The 17413-nt window shown below is 41.1% G+C and overlaps 2 protein-coding genes across 2 annotated transcripts; one reads left to right on the top strand and one right to left on the bottom strand.

The window, feature by feature from the left end:
- Positions 1 to 2871: 2871 nt before the first annotated feature.
- Positions 2872 to 11639, bottom strand: pde6c (phosphodiesterase 6C, cGMP-specific, cone, alpha prime; the record flags this gene model as incomplete). Its single annotated transcript, XM_080049475.1, has 22 exons — positions 2872 to 2921; positions 3029 to 3182; positions 3783 to 3866; positions 3996 to 4070; positions 4269 to 4332; positions 4506 to 4613; positions 4706 to 4806; positions 4900 to 4987; positions 5060 to 5193; positions 5356 to 5463; positions 5871 to 6026; positions 6678 to 6743; positions 7175 to 7318; positions 7664 to 7813; positions 7939 to 7986; positions 8395 to 8461; positions 9058 to 9125; positions 9233 to 9307; positions 9435 to 9575; positions 9717 to 9806; positions 10178 to 10330; positions 11175 to 11639. The coding sequence occupies 22 exons, from the start codon at positions 11637 to 11639 to the stop codon at positions 2872 to 2874; spliced, it is 2589 nt and encodes an 862-aa protein (XP_079905601.1).
- Positions 11640 to 14589: 2950 nt separating this feature from the next.
- Positions 14590 to 17338, top strand: rbp4 (retinol binding protein 4, plasma). The gene is made up of 6 exons (XM_080048869.1): positions 14590 to 14640; positions 14987 to 15089; positions 15341 to 15477; positions 15618 to 15724; positions 16378 to 16590; positions 16809 to 17338. The coding sequence occupies exons 2-6, from the start codon at positions 14988 to 14990 to the stop codon at positions 16823 to 16825; spliced, it is 576 nt and encodes a 191-aa protein (XP_079904995.1). The 5' UTR covers positions 14590 to 14640; position 14987; the 3' UTR covers positions 16826 to 17338.
- The last annotated feature ends 75 nt before the right edge of the window (positions 17339 to 17413 follow it).

The raw sequence follows: 17413 nt of genomic DNA, 5'->3' as shown, positions 1-17413 counted from the left end.
GACTGTTGGGTACTTTAGATTTAGCCTTTACCCACTGACCCCCAAAAATTGTCAGTGGAATGAAAGGTCATGTCAACTGACAAGCCTTAAGCGTCCCACAAAATAACAGATTGTAGGACTTGTTCTGTGTTCCATTATCAAATACTCCATCTTGTCAGAGGGGGAGGGGGGGGGGCCTCAGCAGCATCCTGCACTCAAATTGCTCTCTGCTACTGCAGCATTATTCTCCTTATATAAGGTCCCCTAAATTGCTTTATACTTGTTTATATGATGGTGCAACACCATGCAATCTACAGTTTTCATGCCTGCAGAATCTGCGCATGGCAGAAAATGAGATTGTTTAAAAAAAACTGAAAAAACAAAACAACGTAGCCAGACACCACTGTATGGAGCAGGGATCAGGACCAATCCACTGATCCTCTTTCCACCAGAGGCTCATCCAGCTTTGGAGCTCTCTAAGATCCCTGCACGATATATGCCTGAGGACGAGCGCTGTCGCAGCTAAGCCCAAGGCTTTTAGGTTCATTCTCTGTCTCCGTTTCACCTTCATGTGAATGAGTCATGTGTGAATAAGAGATAAAAGAATCCCCTCTTACCGCTGTCACACTGACAAGAAGTCACTCTGGATTCGTACACCTCCATAAATTCCTTTATTTGCTTACACACATAATACATCTTTTGACACATACATACATTGGAGGTCGTTTCTTGCGTCAAATGAAATATTTCTAATGTCTGGGTGACAGTTGATGCATGGGACAAGTAAAAAGTACACCATGCATAATTTTGGTATCTCACAAAGGAAAGGCAAGGAGCCATGTTGCATTGCTGGAGACAGAACTGGTGGCTTAGCCATCCATATAAACAGCATACAGCAGGGAAAATGAGGTACATTCATGGTTAAATCATTAAAACCTATCATTCAGGGAGTTGATTCGGTAAATGTATTAGCGCAGTATTGGCTCCAGTAATCACCACAGGTCCTCCCTTCACCTCTAGCAACAGTAGGAAAAGGCGTTTCCAAGAAGTCCCAAAGCCATTCTGATAGGATTAAGTGCCTTTGATTGTTTCCCCCTTGATTAGAGATGACATTGTTCAACAGGAAGCTGACAGCCTCGGGCACAGTGCTAAGAGTGTTTCAGGATGTGCACTGCGGGGTTGTGCTGTCAACTCATATGCTTCAAACATGATCAGGTTCAATTTGGGTTTACATCGAGTGTTGTGGGAAGATTCCTGATGAGTTGACATATCACGGCAGCGTACTTTTGAATGCGTGAAGGAAGAAGCTGCGTCTGCCACATATGTGGCAGACGCAGTCAATGCCACACAAGTCACAAGTCAATGCCACATGCGTACGGCTTGGGTAGCCTGCTTAACCTCTTTCGGTAAGAAGGATATTTGGAGTCTAAAGCTGTGCAGATCTCAAGTCCTGCCCGTCAATTAAATCAAATCCTATCAAATCTCCTTACAGGAGAGGTAGATCTACTGTACAGTGTGACTGACAGCGACTCTTGACTCCTTCAGATCAAGTTGTATGCTTCTGTTAAGTTTGTACAATGAACACTCTTACAATTTTCTATGTAATAAACTATATACATCATTCAAGTTTAAAATAGGTTATCATCGTTGAATCGACATGGAATCTTTTGCTCTAAACACTGGTGTAAATATTATGCATATTTCTTTTTTCCCTTCAATATTTTTCCCAGGTCATGAAGATTTCAAAGCTGACAACGAAGTTGCACACATTACATTCAGCACATTTTCCTGATGCCTGATCGCAAATCGAGCGTGCTTTTCTTTTCTTCACAGGTTCGCAACGCCCCCTTTTCTCAAACTCTCCAATCCACAAAGACAGTTTAAGTACAAAATTGCCAGACACAGAATCAAAAATATATATTGGTCTACCTATATAGATAGATAGATTGCATATTAATATAAACAAACCCTTACACCGCTTTTCAGAGCCTTTTGAGGTAAGAGAACATCAGCCCTTGTTTGAGTATCCCTCGCTGTCATATCTGAGAGTCGAGGTGCAGCATTCATAGATTCTTCAGTTTTCCAGGAATTCCTTCCACAATCATGCTACTTTTAACTGTTATCCAAAAACATAACTTTAACCCCATACATCTGAATCCAGTAGGTATAAAGTTGCATGGTTACTGTCCCTGCCTGAATTCCAACCATGGCCTTCCACTGCAAAAACAGCAGCACCTAAGTGGAATGTGCAAGCTACAGTTCAACTATACTGTGTGATGACTGACCACCAATAGAAACACTGTATGAAATATATTGCTTTGGCATGTGCACGCCGCACATGCCGCCTACCCTATTTAAGATATCTATACCAAAGAGTTTGTATCTGTACTTGAGCTTGACTTATGAGCGTGGTTTTGATACCATACATGCTAGAAATGGTTGGATTAATGCTACGTTAAATCGGTTGTCCTTGAGTGTATGGGTTTTTCATATGTTCTTGGAGCAGCACCACAGGGATTCGAACACATCACGTCTTCAGAGTCAAAAAAGCTTTTCTTGCAGTCATAGTCCCAACGTTACTTCTTGGTGATGTTTCTGACTCCTCCCATTCTTGGAGAGTGACTAGGCCGGGCCGCCAAACCAGACCTGGCTACACTACACTAGAGTGAGGCTAGACTGAAGCAGACTAGACCAAACATGGGGCTGGACTGGACTGCTCCAGAGTGCACAGCACCTAACCAGAGAGAACTACGCTGGTGTGGATCAGACCAGACCAAGCTAGCCTAGTCCAAGCTCCAACTAGACTAGTTGTCTGACCAGAAATAGGCTAGGGTGACCAATTCTAGTCCTAAGCAGACCCAATGCATCCAGATCCAAGCAATGGAAAGGAACTTAGCAGATGGTGCAGGTCTTTGACTTCCCGTCGCCACCACCACCACCAGCTAGATAAAGACACAGAAATAGAAAAAGATGTTGTGATCCAACACTTATAACAGGCTTTCGACAGGAACAATTTACACAATCTATTTCTATATATATATATATATACCTTTCCTAAGTTCCTCTTCTTCCAGTTTCTTCTTTGCATCTTCAATGGCTGCCATCTTTGCGTTGTACACCTGAGCCTGCTTGTCCCATTCACACCTGTTGTTCTTCAAGCCATCGAACATGGGCGTGATCTCGACGTGGAACCTGGAGAACTCCTGAGGAAAAGAAAGAAAAACATACTTCATGTTAGTCTTGTGTTATTCATATTGTGGGATGCATAACGTAGAGGGAGATGAACTTTTGGCTTTGCCAACAAATATACAATATGGCTCTTAGGCCAGAAGTTCTAGAGGGACAAGCGGCAGAAGTTCATTGTTCTGGATGTGTGCGTTCTTGTCCAAAATACCATCTTGACAAACAGCTAACTGACATTCCTCCTGGGGCCGGCTGGGTTCAACAGTTTCATTTCTATACACCTCCATTAAGATAGTTATGAGACTGTGTGAGAAATTATTTAACTCATCGATCCTTTTATAATCAGGTGAAATGTTTTCGACTGCATTATAGATGAAGTGTACATGACCCTACTATACAGTATACTGTATATATTGTGATGTCACCACACAGTGTAATCCAACATAAAACACAAATACCAAGCTAATGACACTTACTTTACAATTAAAGTATCAAAATTGATAACATTTAAAGTAATTCAAAACAGCTCCTGTACATTCCTAAGAATCTAATGGAAGCTCGCCCTCCGTTGTTTGTAACAATCACACTTGTCTCCCAGGTGCGAAAAGTTGTTAATTTACCTTGTAAACAAAGGAGCACACAAAGTCGATGAAACCGCACTGCATCTTGGGCAGCTGTTCGGCACAGTTCCTGTCCATCATGGGCTGAGAGAGACAGAGGAGATAGTTTTAAGACAAAAACAATCACAGAGAAGCTTACAAAAAATATATAAATATCGTGAAAGATAGAGAAGGACCAAGAAGGTGTGTGAGTGTGTGTATGTGACCCCTTACAATTGGTTGTTGGTCCAAAACGGTTCTCTCCAAGTCTCCTTGTTCCCAGAATTCAGCAGCGACCATCAAGGCCACCTGGAGAATAATAATAATAATCATAAGCTTAAAAGAAGAGACAACACGAGGAACAAAACAGCATTTCAGCATTTCATATCACACAGTAATAAAAGTGGCCTTATAGCAGAACGAACTGCATTATCATTTGTAGGAGTTTCGCTCTTGGCTATTTTTTTTCCATCGGCCCGTTCTGAAGGGCTTGTGTGGGCCACCCACCTTGCTCTGTACTGGCCAGGGTTTGCAGATAGCTGACAAGTCACAGCCTGTCATCATCATGGCCCTGGAGGTGAGAGACAGAAGAGATAGATGACGCATGCTGACTGATGCTGCTGATGAGGGCAACTGCTGTTTAACACGTCCTCACCCAAAGGCATTGTTTAAAGTGAACTGGACAGATTTTTTTTCTCCCCTTGACAGCTTGCATTATCACTCTGCTAGAATCCTTTTACGTACATGATGATTTCCTTCCTGGTGGGATTGTTGGAAATGTATTCGATGGCCTGCTTCTCATCCGTCATTGGCTCTGTGGCATTCACAATGTTTTGGAACATGGTTCTCTTTCTGTGTGAGGAGATAGCAGACAGTCAGTCAGTCAGATTATTTGCTATTATATATTCAATGAAATAATACAAGTATATTTCAGAAAAATGTACTTGAAGTAAAGAGCCAGATCAGTGGCGATGATGCAGACGTCAAACAAGTGCTGCACGGTTTCAAACTGACGCTTCTGGAGGTTGCAGAAGATGTTCAGGCCCTGCGAGAGAGAAGGAAGAGTGGTCAAGAATGTGACTATCTTTTTCTCTATGTTTTCCATGTTTTTATTTCAACGTCCGATGGTGTGTCGTACCTCGTCAGCCATGAGCGTCTTGCTGAACTCCAAATGGTGCCTCTCCATGATGGAGGAGCCGTGCAGTCTAGCCAGAGGGGATGAGCTCCTACAGAAAAAAGAGAGACAATGATAAATACTTAAATAAATAATTTAAAAAATGGCACTTAACTTTCTCCACACAAAATGTGATATCTTGACTTGCTTTGTCTGGTAGAGATTGTTGGTGCCTCTGTGGTCGATATCGTGGCAGAAAGCAGCGGACACCATGGCAAAGGCATCTAGATCTGAGTAGTACTTTCTCAGTTTTCCTGTCTGTCGGCGGGAGAGACGAATGATTGATTATCATGTGCAGGTATTTGGGGTTGTGTGGTTATGAAATTGTGTATTTTCGTATTTGTCAAGAAACTACTAACTATTACATACATTCATTTGTAAGCTTTAGTTTTGGAGTTTACAGTAGATGCAGGGGGTTACCTGTAGCAGGCAGAACATGGTGTGGCCTACATTGAAGCCGTGCCTCCAGTTGTGGTAAGTGATGTCACGGTAACCCTTCCTCACCGTGTACATCCAATTGGTCAGCGTCTGAGATTAGACAGAGAAAGGAATCAGAGAACATGATGAAAGATAAGGAGACAAAATGATAAGGTCCGAGAAGGTTTAAAAAATATAATATTTAAATATAATGCTTGACTGCCCAGTATCACTAAGATTTAGCTACTAATCAACAATCACTTCATATATATATATATATATTTCACATAGCTTATATGTTTTCATCTAAAGGTTGCTTCTTTTTTAAAGTGTATTTAAAAGTAAATAGTACTCAGAAAATTGCATTTAAAAAAAGAGAAAATATTTTTTTTTTTTGCACACTAGCGGCATCTGCAGAAAACGGAAAAAAACTAAACAATGGGATAGATGGTATATACTTTACCACCAGCATCAATAAGGGCATCCTGTTATAGGGCAAAGACAAAGCCATGACTCACCTCTGCTGGAACTTTAAACTTCTCGATTACTCCGAGCTCGAAGAACATTCGAATGCCGGCTTTGATGAGGCCGTGCTCTGTGACGGGGAAGTCGCTGAAGGAGAACAGGTAAATACTCTCCCCGTTGACGTCCTCGGCCTTCGGACAAGTTGCTTTCTGAACACAAAAACACGGAAGTCACTCATGAATCGCTCAATTCCCCAAATGTACACGGCTACATGCAATGTAAGTCTCAAGACAGTAAAGACATTTAGGATTGAAAGAAATTAAGCTTTTGATCAAATTAGGGCTGCAACTAACGATTATTTTGATAATCGATTAATTTGGAGATTTTTTTCTCGATTAATCGATTATTAATGGATTAGTGTTTTCGTCCGTAAAATGTCAGAAAATGGTGAAAAATGTTAATACATTTTCCAAAGCCCATGTTGACGTCCTCAAATGTATTGTTATGTCCAAAACACACAGATAGTTCAGTTTACTGTCATAATAGGATTAAAGAAACCAGAAAATATTCACATTTGAGAAGCTGAAATCGGAGAATTTGGAAAAAAAATATTAAAAAATTACTCAAAACGATTAATCGATTATCAAAAATAGTTGGCGATTATTTTAATAATCGATTAATAATCGATTTGTCGATTAATCGTTGCAGCTCTTGATCAAATCCATCACAAGTATCATTACATGAAGTGTTTCAACATGCAAAGTGTGTATTGATGGGTGGGTCACTTAATAATCTGATGTTTCTCAGTGTTTCATTTCATTTATTTTCTTTTGTCCTTGAAGGGTTCCGAACAAACTTACCAGTAGTTTGTACATCTCCTTTTGGTCGCAGTCTTCAGGCATTGCGTCAAACTTCTCTTTGGTGTTCTGGTTGTAAAAGAGAAAAGCAATCCTTTACTATGGCGTTTACAGTGAGTCAACCCATGGACATACTGCCACAGTCTACAGCAATTTAGAGTACGGCTTGAATTCCAACATTGGCAACCAAAAGCAGAAAATCTGTAAAATATTGTGATATCATGTTTTTAAGCACTCCAGACAAGTGCACCAAGCGGTCAACTGTTGGGTCATTGACTCAAATTGATAAGTGATCCTCCAGACCTTTCATGAGCCTCAATAGCGGCTGTTGGACAATGGCTACTAAAAAAAAAGCTATTTGATGGTGCATTAGCCTTTGACTAATTTGAATTCCTACTTGAGTGGCCCTCTCAATTGTGACAAAAGTGCTCAGAGATCGAAAGGTAGGCTTTTGAATAGAGGAGAAATAGTGGAGGGTAGCCAGGTTGATAAGTACTGACCAGGATGGACTGCAACTCTTCTGGTGTGCATCTGGTCTGGTACAAGAGCATCTCCTGGGCGATATCCTTCCGCCACTCCATGCGGTTCAGCCTGTCGTAGGTATCGCAGTTCAGCACCGACCAACCCAAGAACTGTGTCAGGGCCTGGTTCGGATGATCGCAATGAGAAAGGAATGAGAGAAAGAATAACACAGATGTATTTCAAATTATCGTTATGAGCCCCTTAATGCTAAGGATTTTTAGAAACTCTTTGCTTAACACATGGGCGGTGAGACAGCAAACTCCACATCGCAAAAGCATTACGAAGCCAATTCTACTTTGGGACCTTCTTTCTACGTTAACAGGCAAATTTATTTTAAAACATGCTCCTTGGAACAAATATTTTCTTATGGGGGAAACCTGTGGCTGGAATGCTGCCAAGAGCAACATCACCATATCCCAAATAAGACATCCTGCATGAAAAAGAAAGAGTGAGTGAGTGGCGCTGACCTCAGTGATCTGCTCATCATGCTCATCAAATGGCTTTTCGTCTTTCCTGTTGAAGAAAGTGGCGATGCCCACTATTTCTTCCTTCTTGTTGACAATGGGCAGGGACAAGACGTTCTTGATGATAAAACCTGTGTCATCCACGGCCTCTTTCTAAAAAAGACATTGAAACAAAAAACGGTTCAACTTAATGTGTGGAAGAGTATCAAAAGCAAACACAGTGGCCATACACAACTGCGTTCGACCCACGTGTAGATGAACAGTTAACGTCTCCTCACCTGGAAAGTGAAGAAATCGTCTGCAGCCACGTTCATCATGTTGCAAATCTGTAGGCAGCCAAATTAAACATATGAAATTACAGTACTTTCTTTCAAACTTTTACTCATAACTGCTTTTTCCTAATTAATCCTTGCAACAACCTTGATAACAAATGTGCGTGTACCTTTAACCGTATTAAACATGTTTAATATTTAGCTAAAAATGTAAGAATGTACGTGCAACTTTTTTTTGATTTCATGAATGAAAATTATTACATTAAAAGTTCTCCATCCAAAACATGGCAATCACTTATTCATATGCAGTATTCAGCGCCAGCTCAAGTTGACAGTTACGCTTCTGTGTTTCTGTCTCTGTGCCTATCCTCCCACCAGTCAGTTTCCCCCGTTACTTCCAGTCTTTTGTAACTCTACTGATTCGGATAACGATGTGCCCTGTGGCAGCTGTCAGACACTCACAAAGCCATTCTCCGAAACGTAGGTTGGTAGTCCGCTGACGAGAGCCCAATGATCTACAGGCGGACCCCTGAAAGAGACACACAGAGTTTGGTTGAAGTGCAAGTTATTCCCTGTGAAGCGAATTGAACACTGCTGACTCTCAGGCAAGCAGTTGCCTCTACAGAAAGACCAGACACACTAATCAGAAAAACCCCATGAAAGCTGCCTTCAATTTACTTTGTTATGAATTCCAATTTGGGGCTTTAAAGTAGCTACGAGGAACGTTCAGTTTGTGTTGATTCTAGTGCCCCCTTTGGACAAAAATGGTAGTGTTTATACGACGCCAGATCCCTTTCCTGGGTTATCGGACCCGGGCAAAGGCACTAAGAAAACTACATAATATAGTGTTCTTTTCGCTGATGGTTTCCTCTGCTGTTAAATAAAATGTATGATCATCAGAGGAAAAATTAGATTGTTTCAGACATATTTAAAAATTCCTCTGAGCTACTTTAAATTGGGAGATCAGATTTGTACTTAAAGTCAGGACTTTCATTTTGAATTCCGACATATAAACACTACACTTTTTGAACAAGTCACTGAATTTTTTTTTGTTTATGCTGTCATTTGAAAATGTATTGTATTGGTTTCTGTTGATTTGTTAGAATGCTAATGTATGCTGCTCACGGTATGACTTTGATTTCTTCTTTTTCGCCTTCCAGGAGGTAGTCAATGATCTTGTAAAAGATGACTTCCTGTATGAAAAGAAGAAGCCGGTGTTAGGGTTCATTGATCATTTTCAAACTACTAAGTACTACGGTGAGAAACACTGAATTAGCTATGAGGAAAATGAGTCCTTTACCCTGCCGTCTGGCGTTTTTGGTCCTTTGTAGGGCTCAACATCTCCCAGTTTTACGGGCCACTCATCGTAGAATTCCTGCAGGGAAATAAAATCACGGGAAAAACATTTTAGGAGGTTCTTAGGCTATGCCTGTAGCCATGTACTGTTTTCTCTCTTCTTAATCCCATCTGTAAAAAAGAAAAATGTATTCCTCAAGACCAACCTTCTCTTTAGTCATGTCCAGCAGACCCACAGAGTATCGTTGGCAGTTTAGATAGATCCTTACAGTGTAGAGCGCTTTGTGGAACTGTCTCTCAATGTCTGTCAACTCCTCAAAACACTTGCTGGCTGACCAAAGCAGCACCTATAAGCAAAATAATGCAATGTTAGGTTATGGAAGGAAAGTTCACAACATAACATCTCATATCTAATCTCTAACCCACTTTCCTGCACACAAGGAAATTTAGAGCATATATTAGCATTTAGTGACAGCAGTTGAGTTTACCTGACTCCTTCTGGACTCCACATTGAACATGTAGGCTGTGTGATGCTGCAGGGCGATGACTTGACCAAAGTTCATGTATTTGTGGAAGAGCTAAGGAACAAATCAAAATACAGGTCTGCATTAATACACACAGTAGGCATTTTCAAGAAGACTAGGGCACATTTGGCTACATTCCCTCTAGCTAAGATGCAAATGTTCTCATGTAAAATAAACTGTGTTTAATGGTAAGTTGAGTGTAAAACATTTCAAAGTTCTTTTCAGGCTGATACAATTACTTTACGACAGTGTTTAACTAAATACAGGCTTTTTAAAGCAGCAGACAAACAACTGTGGATATTGCAAACAGGGAATTCCTGCAACATATGGGGTATTCTGGCGGTTGCAAAGAGGACCTAATAATGATAGTAAGGACACACCTGAGGATAAGAGTGCATGTATGTGTGTAACATTGTGATCCTTACCGCCTCATCCTCTGCGGTGAACGCATCAGCTCCTATTTTGTTCAGTGCCATAACGACCCCAAGACATTCTTTTTCATAAATCAGAGGGAAGGTCAGCATGCATTTTGTCTTGTACCCAGTTTGCTTGTCCACAAAGTCTGAGAACTTTTTATTCTGTGCCATGAGAAAAAGAAAACCTCATCGGGTTAAATCCAAAGGCAGATATAAAAACAATACTAATACCATAAAACAAAGCAGTCACAAGTGCGTTGTAAATTTAATTCAATGCAGTCCAATTTAGTTTTCATATTTTCCTGTCCTTTCAAATAGCTAAACTACGATTTATTGTTCAAAAACTAATCATTGGCTACAATTATCAGCAGGAAACACTCATAACATTTTTCAATGATCATGTTTATTATTATTTTATTTATGACACATCATAATAGGCTACTTCAAAACTCCCTTTATCTCCTGAATAAATCAATCTTTTTGCTGCAAAGTTGCTTTTAATAAAAGTCTATCAAATCCTGTAATCCCGCACCAGACCCCCCCCCCCCCCATTTTTAAATTTTTTCAGTATCAAACAATTATTTCAATACAAATATTAAAGTATTTTATGTTGCCTGCTTTTACAAACTTCTTTTCAAAGCTACAGCATGAGTATATTGGAATATAATAAATACAGGTAGGACAAAATAAAATTGGAAAGAAAGTTCCTTAGTAAATAGAAACATGTAGGCCTATTAGCCTATTAGCCTATTAGTCCCAAATTTCCATTAAAGTAATTACAACATGTAGGCTAGTCAACATTTCTGCAAATGCCTTTCAACTATGTTTACTTAATAATTCATTTCAGTTATTTTTTAAAAACCCATCAAGCCTTTGGAGGTCATTTCAACACAGAAACAAGGAAATATATTTTACTAGCAGTTTTGACCGTCACAGCTCACACAATTTAGGAGAGCGTGCGCGCTACAGAGCGCGGGAAGCCTGGGCTACTTTAATCGCTTCTCACCTCTGCGACGTTGGGAACATTTTGTGGCTTTTTGCAATGTGCGGTGAAACCGACAATGCCAAGATCCAGAGGGAACACAATCTCAGCCTGCGGGTTGACCAGGTTGGCTTCGTATTTGGACGTCGGAGTCACGTCAAAGAGGCCAGTGGCGAGCTCGGGTATTCCGTTTCTCGACCGGCACGAGTAATAACTCATCCTGTCGGCCTGTATGATCATGGCGATTCTCTGCAACACTTTGTGAAGGGACTTCTCCATATCCACTCCCTGTTTCTGCAGCTCCTGGATGAGCTCGAAGATGAGGGCGGCTTCCTGCACAGAGTTCATATCCTTGAAAGAAGCGTCGGCCGCGGCCGGCGCGGAAAAAGCGGCAGTCAGGGCCTCCGCACGCATCTTCTTATCAAAGTACTCTTTGGCGAACTGCGGGTTGTTCTCCAGGTACTTCTCCACGCTGTCCTTGTCTCCCATTTTGAATATCTATTTAGTCAGGCCTATTTAAAAAAAAAAGTTTTGGTTTTTATCTCGAGTCGTTTTGTAGGCTATTCCTTTCCTCTTTCTCACAAAAGCATGGCCTTGCCCGCTGGGCTATAGCCTACGTTGAAATGGAAGAAGGGAGCTGTGCGGTGGCCTACACGGCTCGCTGGATCAGTAGCATCCGTTTGATTAGACGTGCATTCTGCTCCACGTTCCCTGAGGGAGTCACTGCCCTTGGACAGCATAGGACTAGGAGTGCGGTTTATGGGGCTGATAGGATCAAAGTGCCCGCTAATTAATGTGACGTCACCACATTAAAACCCCTGCACTAAGCGTCCTTAACCCCAGCAAATCCCAACGCACTGACCATTTTATATTCGGGCAATCCTCCCCTCCACCGTCTGAGGGAGAACGCAGGAGAGAGTGAGAGACTGTCGTCACGTCAAAAGCCAGGGTTGGGTGCACTTTGGTGACAGTAAAAGATAAAAACAAGACGGAAACATTAGGTAAACAAACAACACTGAATCTTCACTGGTAAATCCCCCATACATGAAACTCATGCTGGAGACACTTTAGTTCAAACACAAACCCTAAATTGGTCCACTGGAGGTGTGGAGGCTTAAGTGTCTTGCTAAAGAGCAACCTCAATATTCCCTGAATAGAGTTGCTTCATGCCCAGCTCAGCTGTAAGACAGTTACTGGACTTGAAGCAGTAGCCCGCTGTTCCAATCTATCATTTCATGCCTCGTCCTTGTTTACAACACAAGTTAATTGTACAATTTGAGCAAACAGGATATTTTATCAGCTTCCCTTTCCTCAGATGACCTTATGATGAGCCATTCCTGCATAGGCATTACCACTGTTCTGTCCTTCCTTGTTGTTGTTGCTACAGTGGCTGTGGTACTTAAATAGTGTCAGACAGCCAGACATCAAGCATTGAACGTGTCCAGTGCCATAATGGTAGGTAGACCATCTAATCTAATGCTCTGAATGTGCAAGCTAACCTCTTTGATCTAATTAAGTCACCATCGTCTTGAAAATAATCAGTCCCTAATAATGGAAAGTGGCCAATTAGTGAGACTTCCATGTCAAGGTCCTTAACATCATTGGCTGGCTATTATTAACCAAGTGCTCTGCCTGTTTCTCTGCTGGCAGGCCGGCAAGAAAAAAAACGTGGGCTCCCCTCTCATTTTTGATAATGAGATTAAGGTAAGTTTATCGTGTGTGTGTGTTTGTGCGTACATACGTGAGTTTGTGTGTGTGGATGTTTTGTGTATAAATTACAACCCTCTCTATTGCTGTAGAAACAGGGTTGCTATAAAGGGAAAGCGAGATGGACAGGCAAGGCAGACAAAAAATGATCAATGATTAGACATATTAAGCCAGTTCCAGTATTTAAATTTTTAACTGAATGGAATCAGTTGTCATTTTGAAGCCGTATTTTTCTGGATTGTTTCTATTTCTAACAAAAACATACACTAAAATAGTCACATTTATCAGATTGTATGCGTGTTAAGGTATAAATTAAATGTAGTTCTATCTTTGTAAAACTTCTTGACAATGTTGATTCATCTCTGTGGCACTTTCAGCACTCAATTTACCCCAAATTCAAATAAAAACACTCCTTCCCTGTTGTGTTTTCGCCCTCTTGAAAACCTAAAAAGCTTAGATGGAAGTTGTGTTTTTTAGTCATGAGGTATTTTGTAGTGGATCATTTGGGTTTTGGAGTTAGCTAAGTTTCATTCCCCATCAAAACTTGGAACTGGCTCCTGCTTTGAGCATGACATTACCATTTTCCATTATTCCATCCCCAAATGTTGAATGCAAACAAAAAACTGGCAACGTTAACGTGTGTCGTTTCTTGGCAAAACTTGACGATTGTGAAACGTGTTGCTGCCTCTGGCCAAATTCCAGCTGCTATTATTTCAGCTGAAAATGAGTGATGGTGATGTTTTTCGACTGGCCAGGTCTGCGGTTATGCAAGCTGCAGATGTCTGGCTAGCTACACTGTACAGTTTTATTCAACCAAATCCCCTCAGAGGACTGGTTACACATGATCTCAGTGCAAAACAAGAGCACTAGTTTATATAAACGTATGGTTGGAGCAGGAGTGTGTTTTTAAGTGTGTTTTTGGTATTTCTCTTCCCTTGCTTGTACCTCAATCAATTGATGTTCACTGTGCAAACACGAAACAGCAGAACATAACAAGTGGTTGACCCTGGTCAACACTTTCTAACTATATAAAGAAGGTGTTGCATACACAAGATTACATCAGTGCGGTCGGTAGCCATATGCTTTAAATGATCGACCCCAGACTTTGTGTCTAGAGAAGATGCGATTATCTCCTTTTCACATTGATTATTGTCTGTTGTGAGTGCACTTTGGCCTACTCTTTCCACTTTACTCTTTTTTTCCAGCTTGATACAGATGCACTGTTATCCTTTCTTTTTTTGGGGGGGGGGTAAATAAGAAAGAAGAAACCGGAATTAAGTGCAATCCAGGTCTACACACACACAAACACACACACACACACACACACACACACACACACACACACAAACACACACGCATAATAAAAGGGTTTCAGTCCATGCATACAAAATAACATTTATTTGATTCATCTTGGTGAAGTGTAGTTTGGTGCCTGTTCATGAGTGGACACACAGGACACAGCACTCTAGCGGTATAACTGAGTGTACCTTTGTAGCTAGCTGTTGCTTTCTTATGAAACGAAGAGCGCCTCAGCATTTCTGAAAGAAAAGCACATTTTTGGGGGGGCATGAAGAGGTTGTCGGCCAAATGTGCAGAACACACAAATCAATTGGACTGGGGCCTGCAGTTATGTAAATGTTTGTCCAATGGAAGGCGAGCTAGCTGTGGGGAGAGCAGGGGAGGGTCCCATCTCCAGAAGTCATTATGCAATACTGGCCAGCTGTATATAAGACCACAACCTTCCCAAACACCAGAGGATCTCTGTGAGTTTTCCACCATTCAGGTATGTGTTGACTTTTTCTAATAGCAAGTAAAGGGTTGGTGAATTGGTGAATCTTTTTCCTAAACAGTTTTATTTTTTTAAAGGGATTTTACATACTGTATATTTATGTTTTGCACAGACAGTTTGTCTGTGCATTACACTCCACCTAATTTCAGGATTGGAAATTGTCTAACAAATGTGTCTGTCTTTTCTCTTTATGTTTTCTGTTGTGCCTCCTCTCAAAACCATCCCTCCCAACCTTTCTTTCTTTCTTTCTTTCTTTCTTTCTTTCTTTCTTTCTTTCTTTCTTTCTTTCTTTCTTTCTTTCTTTCTTTCTTTCTTTCTTTCTTTCTTTCTTTCTGAGTAGAATGATGCGGTACGTTGTGGCCCTCTGCCTCTTGGCTTATGCCTGGGCACAGGATTGCCAGGTGGCCGACCTTCAAGTCGTGCAGAACTTTGACAAGACAAGGGTGAGTTGGACATACAAATAAATGTATTAAGATCCATGATGATCTTCATATGTTCCTTGTAAAGTATTATCTTCAGTGTTTTCAGCTTGAGAAAAAAGTTTAAGAAGAGCTCAGATTTGCTACATATCATTTCAAAATAAATCTCTATATCACTGTGTTCACTTGGAAAATGTTGTACTTTTAATTTGAAAAAACAAAACAAAAAACATGGAGTTTGGAAGTGGACTTACACATGGATTACTGTCTCATAGTATGCGGGCGTATGGTACGCTGTAGCAAAGAAGGATCCGGAGGGTTTGTTCCTCCTTGACAACGTGGTGGCCCAGTTTACTATCGCAGAAGACGGCAAAATGACTGCCACCGCCAGGGGCAGAGTCATCATCCTCAAGTGAGTTGTGGCCTTTCACTGTGAGGGTTCCTTTCTCCCTCCACTTACACTGTGATTTTGTTCACATCACTACTTGTTTTGCACTTAAATCTTAATGCCTCAATTTTGCCCTAACGTCCTCCTCTCCCTTTGACTTCTAGCAATTGGGAAATGTGTGCCGACATGATGGCCACCTTCGAGGAAACTCCTGACCCCGCCAAGTTCAGGATGAGGTACTGGGGAGTTGCATCGTACCTGCAGACTGGAAGTAAGTTGAGGAACATTTACACTGAAAAGTAATTCAGGAACTCACTTACATTTCAGAACTAGGTTTCTGGACACAATACAATAGTTTCAAGGCAACTAATGTATTGCGAAAGGATTGTTGACCATCAGACAACTGTTGATTTAATTGAATCATCTGTTGCCATAGTGTTTAGTGTGACCTCGACCCCGAGGGAATGACCACAACTTTCCAGGAAGGGATCCAAATGTCATTTATTGGAATATTGTCTCATACACATTAACCAACGCTAACCCCTTGAGACCCCCCCCCCCCCCCCCCCAGTGCTAATTCAAATTGTTTTGTGTTTCACTGAACTTAATCATGCATCATATACCCCATGCATATTAGGTCATCAGCTGTTGATTTGATTAGGGTCAAGGGAGTCCTTTGTAACTCCCAGCACTGTCTGTATAAACGGTGGAAAGTGGAGCGCTCGGCTCAAGTCCCCTCTCAACAGTAAATAATCAGTCAATGTAAGAGAGATAATCACATCTTTTTCTGAGCACAAAGTCCGCGGTTTGAAACACCAGTTAACGATTGGTTGCATAATGTGTGTTGGCAAAAAAAAAACTGTATTGTTACTGTATTTACTGTATCTGTAAAGCATATACCAAAATAAATATACCCTTTCCTAGATGATGACCATTGGGTTATTGACACCGACTACGACAACTACGCCATCCACTACTCTTGCAGACTGCAGGACGCTGATGGCACCTGTCTAGACAGCTACTCCTTCATCTTCTCCCGCCATTCAGAAGGTCTGAGACCAGAGGACCAGCGCCTTGTCATCAAGAAGAAGACGGAAGTTTGCCTGCTGGGCAAATACAGACGCGTTGGACACACTGGTGAGTGCAGTTTGACAGAGTGATCAATTGTTTATGCAATGACATATTGAGTGGTTGGGGTTCACTCAGGTGAGAGACTGATAAGATAGACATGTATCACAAATATCTTATCAGTAAAAATCACCAATCATTGATATTATATATGATTTAAATACGGTATACTGTGGCATTTGGTATTTTGGCTAAGCAAGATATCTGTCTTTATATTTTCACTGCAGGCTTCTGCGACAGCTGATCTGTTGACACTCAGAGCACTTCTTTTTGAAGCCCCCCCCCTTCCCCCCACCTCTGGAACTGTGTGCCCCTCTGCTGGCCTTGGACTGAACCACATCCCCCTGTGGAGAATTAATAGAGCAAAACTACCTTGGAAATATGAATATCAGAATATGACCCATCAGATGACTGAAAAATGTCTTCAACTTTGCAGGCAAATGTGAAAAGATCTGTTAAGTGAAGCTGAACTCTCAGCGCAACCGCAGCTCTGGAGTGCATCCACCATGTTTTCCAAAATAAACAGGTTCCTCAAGTCACTGGCTTTAATATTACACTGAAGGACGTTTAGTATGGTGGCACACACGACACAAGTACAAACTGTTAATGAGCCTGAATACACATATTATGATTTTATCCTGTGCCGAATATGGGTAGTGGTTTGGTTGTTTCTTGATTGTATACACCTTGATCAACTTTTGGAAATTTGTATGATTTCTGTATTGTTCAAAATAAAGACAAGATTTTTTTTCCACCAGTTTAACCTTTTCATCTCATTTTATCTTAGTCTATTTAGTTATTAGGAAATACGTTTAAAAACACTGTCTCAAAG

Source organism: Ammodytes marinus (genome assembly GCF_949987685.1).
Source record: "Ammodytes marinus genome assembly, chromosome: 20".
Lineage (NCBI taxonomy): Eukaryota > Metazoa > Chordata > Actinopteri > Uranoscopiformes > Ammodytidae > Ammodytes > Ammodytes marinus.
Note: the sequence above shows the minus strand (reverse complement) of the source record. Positions and strands in the feature narration are given on the sequence as shown.